This window comes from Bos grunniens, chromosome 9, assembly GCF_055505025.1.
Source record: "Bos grunniens cultivar Pamir isolate PY7600 chromosome 9, Bosgru_T2T1.0, whole genome shotgun sequence".
Classification (NCBI taxonomy): Eukaryota; Metazoa; Chordata; class Mammalia; order Artiodactyla; family Bovidae; genus Bos; species Bos grunniens.
This window is the reverse complement of record NC_141173.1, coordinates 58,832,509-58,838,777: the sequence shown is the minus strand read 5'-3', so window position 1 is coordinate 58,838,777 and position 6,269 is coordinate 58,832,509. Positions and strand designations below refer to the sequence as shown.

Genomic DNA, 6,269 nt, shown 5'->3' with positions numbered 1-6,269 from the left:
TCTTTTGGCATTAGTAGTTCAGATATTTCACCATTTAATTACTTCATCTTTTCTATCATGAAGATTAGACTTGCTCTACTGAATGGTTTCACTGTTTTCTCCAAGGAAAACCAAAAACTGCACTGAGTTAGGTTGGTGCAATAAGATCTCAAGTTGCTACAATTCTTTATTATTTATTTTGCTATCATTATTGTCTATAATACTAACACTTTTTTTAAGGCTTCAATTTGGGAAAACCATCAGGAAACACTATATTTAATAAAACTAAGATAATCATAGACATAAGAAAGCAAATTAAAACTTCAAAAAAAAAAAGAAAGCAAATTAAAACTTCTGAACTAAAAAAGAAATGACAGCTGTACTCAAGGTAAAAAAAATGAATATGATAAAAATACAGCATGAAAAAGTATCCTTCTGAAAAATCTGATTAGCTTACTTCACTGATTTTAAAAATGTAATGTTCAGTTCAGTCGCTCAGTCGTGTACAACTCTTTGTGATGCCATGAACCGCAGCACACCAGGCCTCCCTGTCCATCAACAACTCCTGGAATTCACTCAAACTCATGTCCATTAAGTCAGTGTGCCATCCAATCATCTCATTGTCTGTCGTCCCCTTCTCTTCCTGCCTTCAATCTTTCCCAACATCACAGTCTTTTCGAATGAGTCAGCTCTTCGCATCAGGTGGCCAAAATATCGGAGTTTCAGCTTCAGCATCAGTCCTTCCAATGAACACCCAGGACTGTTCTCCTTTAGGATGGACTGATTGGATCTCCTTGCAGTCCAAGGGACTCTCAAGAGTCTTCTCCAACACCACCATTCAAAACCATCAATTCTTCAGCACTCAGCTTTCTTTATAGTCCAACTCTCACATCCAGACATGACCACTGGAAAAAGCTATAGCTTTGACTAGACAGACTTTTGTTGACAAAGTAATGTCCCTGCTTTTTAATATACTGTTTAAGTTGGTCATAACTTTCCTTTCAAGGAGGAAGTGTCTTTTAATTTCATGGCTGCAGTCACCATCTGCAGTGATTTTGGAGCCCAGAAAAATAAAGTCAGCCACTGTTTCCACTCTTTCCCCACCTATTTGCCATGAAGTGATGGGACTGGATGCCATGATCTTAGTTTTTTGAATGTCGAGTTTTAAGCCAACTTTTTCACTCTCCTCTTTCACTTTTATCAAGAGGCTCTTTATACAATTATTCTCTATTACCTAAAGCAGTTGTCTGTACATCTCTTTTTCTATCATATATCTGCCTTAGTAGAACAGTATTGAACAAGCAAATCCACTGTATATATATTTATATTTAAATTGTAGTAATACATTATTCTACACATATATTCTATACAATTATGTACATATATAATATAGGGATTTCTAAAGGATAAGAAAAAATAAATATGAAAATTTTTGTTTTTCCTACATTCTAGGGGTTCATCTTATATAACTTAGCACATACGCAGTCTCCTGCGGCAACCACGAACCTAGACCATGGGTCAGCATCTACGGTCTACAGATAAAATCAAATGTGACAGTTTTAAAAAATAAAGTTTTACTGAAACACATGCACACTTGTTTACCTAGTGTCAATGGCTGCTTTCATACTACACTAATGAGTACTTAACAAATGCCCATATGGTCTGCAAAGCCCTGATCTATCTTCTGTGTATTGTTTTGTTACCAATAACACTCAATCTCTAAATATCTGGACCTCCTGTCTTCGAATATTCTTCATTGTTTTTTACAGTATATCTATCATATGTTTTCACACAACTTCAGCTTTAAGCATGTTTTCCCTTTGCTTAAAATGCCTTAGTGGAGGTCTTTTGTTTAGTTTTTATATAGTGTTCCTTACTTTTTTTTTTTCTTTTTTTTTTTTATTTTTTTTTAATATTTTTTTTTTTACAAGTTTAATTTTTAATTTATTAGAACCCAGTAAGTGATGATTTTAAAAGCAGAGTTTCCATCAAATTAACACTGAATTCAGGGCAAAAATACATTTAAAAAACATAAACTGTAAGGCAGAAGTAAAACATTATAAAACCAGGATGTCTAATACAGACTGTAGAATGTCAGAATTTTAAGAGATTCACATAGTATTTTATAGCACTAAAATGTTAATACAGTCAGAAATATCAATTGATCCAAGATTTCTCCGTTTATAAAATGTCTAGACTGCTGATTGAAGGCGTTTTGCTGTGTGAGTAACAGCCACCATACGACCAAGTGACTATTTCTATGACAAAAGAGCTAAGGCAGGAAGTTCACGGTTTTCATTTGTGAAGGTTTTACAGTGTTTAAATATAAAGTGTTACTAGGAATATGTTTCAGATTCGTCTTCCCACCCTAACTTCCAAAAGGTACACATCACTTCCCTTTAATTCCATTTTAAAAAATGCTGTAAACTATCATTATAGGCCTGACTACTCACAGCAAAAGCATGAATTACTTACTTTGATAGGGTAGAAAAAACAATTTTAGTAAATCACTACATCTTTTCTTGGTTGCTAAATAATTTTAAACAGAGATCTAATAATTTTTACACCTCCAATAAGTGAACAACCTTTTTTTTTAACCTCTGTAAGTTTGAATTTTGACTAGAACCTGAGTTACAGGGGGTAAAAGAAAAGCATCTCACGTTCACCTGCAATTAACAGTAGCCCTTCTGAAAACAGTTAACAAGTTTAAATTCTCATGATCAAAACCTTTTATTTAGGGGGTGGGGGATAAGATTTAAAAGTGCTTTCAATCAGAAAATAAGGATTAGCTAGCTTACATATTCTACTGAAGGGTGTCAAAAAAGACAAATGCATTTAAAATAATTTTTAAGTCTAGCAAATATGAGGTTTATGGGCTCTTAACTAACATATTAAGTAGATAGAAAGATTCTTCATCTTCATTACAAACTTTTCAGCTATTTTAATAAAATGGCTGTAGACCTCACTGTACTTCTGTTTATCTGTGCATTAATAAAAACCTGTTAAAACCGCTTATTTAATACTTCTGAAAAAGTCTAGTCAAATAAGGTCACTAAAACTACCAGAGAAGCTTTGAAATACTGACTGAAAATTCATTTCAAGGTTGATTTAGCCTCTTTCGGAATCTGGCATTTAAATCATTAATATCTTCATCAACTTTAACTCTGAAAATATAAAAATTTTAGCCAGTAACAGTTACAGTTAAACAGTATTGATATTATGTGAAAAAATAAAAATAGAAAATAGGTCATCAATCATGCATTTCACAATTTCATGAAGTAAGGTAAGTATAACTCATAAATACTGTTACGTCTTTGCAGGTTTTCTCCGCTCACATCAGGCCTCAGCTGAAAGCTTGTCTACCACACGCACCGGCACTCACGTGGAGTAGGAACAGGAGGGGTGATTTTGCATGTCGCTGCCCAGGGTTTGGCTGCAGGTGCCCCTCTCTTTCATGAAACTATTCTAGGTATAATTCCTTGAACAGCGTGAGTAAAGAGTGGACAGAACAGAACACCTGTTGGGCTAACAAGAATGTACTCGTGTATAAAAAGGTTTTCAGCTGAATAATTGTTCTCACTGTGGTTCTGCTATGTGCAACATATAAACTGTACAACCATTTTTCCTGTTTGTCTCTTTGTGGAAAGAACTAGGCTCAATAAAATGTAAAATATACATTAGTTTGCTTTAAATGCAAAGATTAAAGTTTTTCTTACTTTGTTTTTGGCTCAACTGTAACATAACCCCAGAAGTCTCTGCTTTAATAATACAATATGAAAAGTTCACATATGTACATGGGTACATTCTGTCATTAAATTTTTCCTTAAATCTATCTCAATGTATCTTTACAACTGATACAACTGATCTTTACAACAAAAGTCAAAATCAACAAAGTAGAAATGGTTCCATTTTACAGCACTTTAGGTTATCTGAAGTTTTCCTTCACGGCTTAAAGGGCATCGTTGAAACGTTGCTTTCCATAGTCTGCAGGATCCATTTGAAGTTCTCGTTCTTCATCGTTTTGCTTCAATTTATGGAAATCACCAGCTCGATCCTTAGTAGCCTGCTTTAGAACTTCTGCTTGAATTCTGGGTTCATTCTCCAAGTTAGGGCCTGGAATTAAACGCTGAAGAGGATTGGAAGGATTCTGTTTTGAAGTTCTAGAGTTTCCATTGTGGTTTATATGAGAATCTGGAACCATATTTGGGGAGAGAGGTTGTCCAGTTGGAAGATGGGAGATTACTTGATGACTTTCATATTGAGAAAAGGAAACAGGGGGTTTCTTTAAAGCAACAGGAACATCTTCAGCTTTTGCAAGGTCATTCTCTTCTATTCCAGGCATGCCTGCATCACCACCTCGTTTGATTTGTTCTTTCCCATGTGGAATATGATGGCTTGAGGGTTCTTCATTCTTGCCTGCACCGTTCTCAGCAACTTCTGGAATGTTTTTAGGCACTGCATGATTGTCCGTATCCAATTCATTTCCACCTTTTGATTCAAACTTGTGGGCCTCTTGCTTTTGTTCCTGCAAAAACTGGTCTGCTAACTTTTTAATATTTTCTTCATGCTGAGCTCTTAACTCCTTGATCTGTTGTCCACACTGAAAACTCTCATACTCTAACCTCTTCACAAGGTAAGTATTGTTCTTCCTATAGTCTTGAAGTTGGTCTTCCTGTCGAAGGAACTCCTGACGAAGCTCAGCAAGTTGCTCCTTTAAATGATGTATGTCTGCCATCTGATATGATATGTTGTTCTGCAGTTTAACCTTGTCATCTTCGCATCTCTTCCCCAGGCCCTCCCGGGCCTGCAGCCGGCTGCTAAGGCGGCCGTAATCGGCCTCCTTCTGGTCAATCTGTTTCTTGTGCGAGTCCACCAAGAGGAGGAGGTCCGAATTGCGCTTCTCCAGGCGCCCGCGGGCCACCTCGGTGCGCTGGACCTGGCCCTGCAGCTCCGCCACCTCCTCCTGCAGCAGGACGTGGCGTGAGGAGATGCTCCAGTAATTGAAGGCGAGCACCGCGATCACCACCAGCAGGACCGCCAGAACCAGGGAGGGCAGGCGGCCGGCCCGCCGGTTCGCCCCAAAGCCCACCATGGGGCCGAAGCAGGCCGCGCCCAGGAGCCTCGGCGCCGACACCTGCGGGCAGAAGCTCAGGCCGCAGCTGAGGAGTCGCCCGGGGGACGCGGCCCCAGGGCCGGCCGACGGTGGAGGCCGGCCGACGCTACTTTTTTTTTTTCAAGAGCCTCCTCCTTATGACCGCTTTGGCATTATAAATTGTGGGTAATAAACTTTAGTCTCTCTGGTTAAAAATAAGAGCCAAGCAAAGCAAATGTAACTCTGTATCCAAACTTTGAATCTCAAGTAGATACTCCAAGAAAATACAATTGGAGTATTTTTTTTTTTTTTCAGTGGCAGTGTGCCCATAGAAGGGTTCACAAAACTCACTACTGAGATTCTTTGAAATGTCTTTATTTACATCATTCACCTGGTCTGGTCATTTTAGGTCTTCCTTTGATTTTGTAAAATATGTAATATTTTTTTAATTCATTTGTTTTTGCTTAAGCTAACCGTGATCTAACATTATTTGTGAAATGTAAACAAGTCTATCAGGATTGCATTTGCTGGTTAGAAACTGTTCACATTCTTTCAAGGAAAGTTCTTAAGTTAGTAATTACTAAAACAAATATTTAACACATTCAACTTGTCATATAATTAAATCATGTCTATAAAAATTAGGACCAACTGTAAGTTACAGAAGACTCTAACAATTTTCTTTCTCAGTAACTATTTGGTTCCACTTCACTTTGGGAAAGGATACTGGCATAGTTCCAGTATAGGTTCCAGTATAGGCATAGTTCCATAGGTCCAGTATAAAGAATCTGCCTGCAGTGCAGGAGACAGGAGTTGTATCCCTGGGTTGGGAAGATCCCCTGGAGAAGGAAATGGCAACCCACTCCAGTATTCTTGCCTGGAAAATCCCATGGACAGAGAAGCCTGGTGGACTGTAGTCCATGGAATCTCAAAGAATTGGATACGAATGAGCATGTACGTACACTGTAATGGTCAATATTAGTATAGTGGTGAAACCCATTTATCATGTATAATATTGGTTTCAGAGAGTGACTGGAGGTGAGTAATCAGAAAAAAGAAATAGTACATATTATTGAAAGAGAATTTAGCAAATGAAAATTTATATAATCTTAAGAAATTTATATTTAAACAGAAGAAATCAGCAACCTTTTTCTATAAAAGGCATTTGATAAATATTCTCAGTTTTGCAGGCCATGTAGCC

At 37.4% G+C, this 6,269-nt stretch overlaps 1 protein-coding gene across 1 annotated transcript; it reads right to left on the bottom strand.

The window, feature by feature from the left end:
- Positions 1-1,910: 1,910 nt before the first annotated feature.
- Positions 1,911-5,193, bottom strand: LOC147365997 (protein GOLM2). The gene has a single exon (XM_086316397.1). It carries the CDS (start codon positions 5,069-5,071, stop codon positions 3,929-3,931), a length of 1,143 nt encoding a protein of 380 aa, XP_086172523.1. The 5' UTR covers positions 5,072-5,193; the 3' UTR covers positions 1,911-3,928.
- Between the last annotated feature and the right edge of the window lie 1,076 nt (positions 5,194-6,269).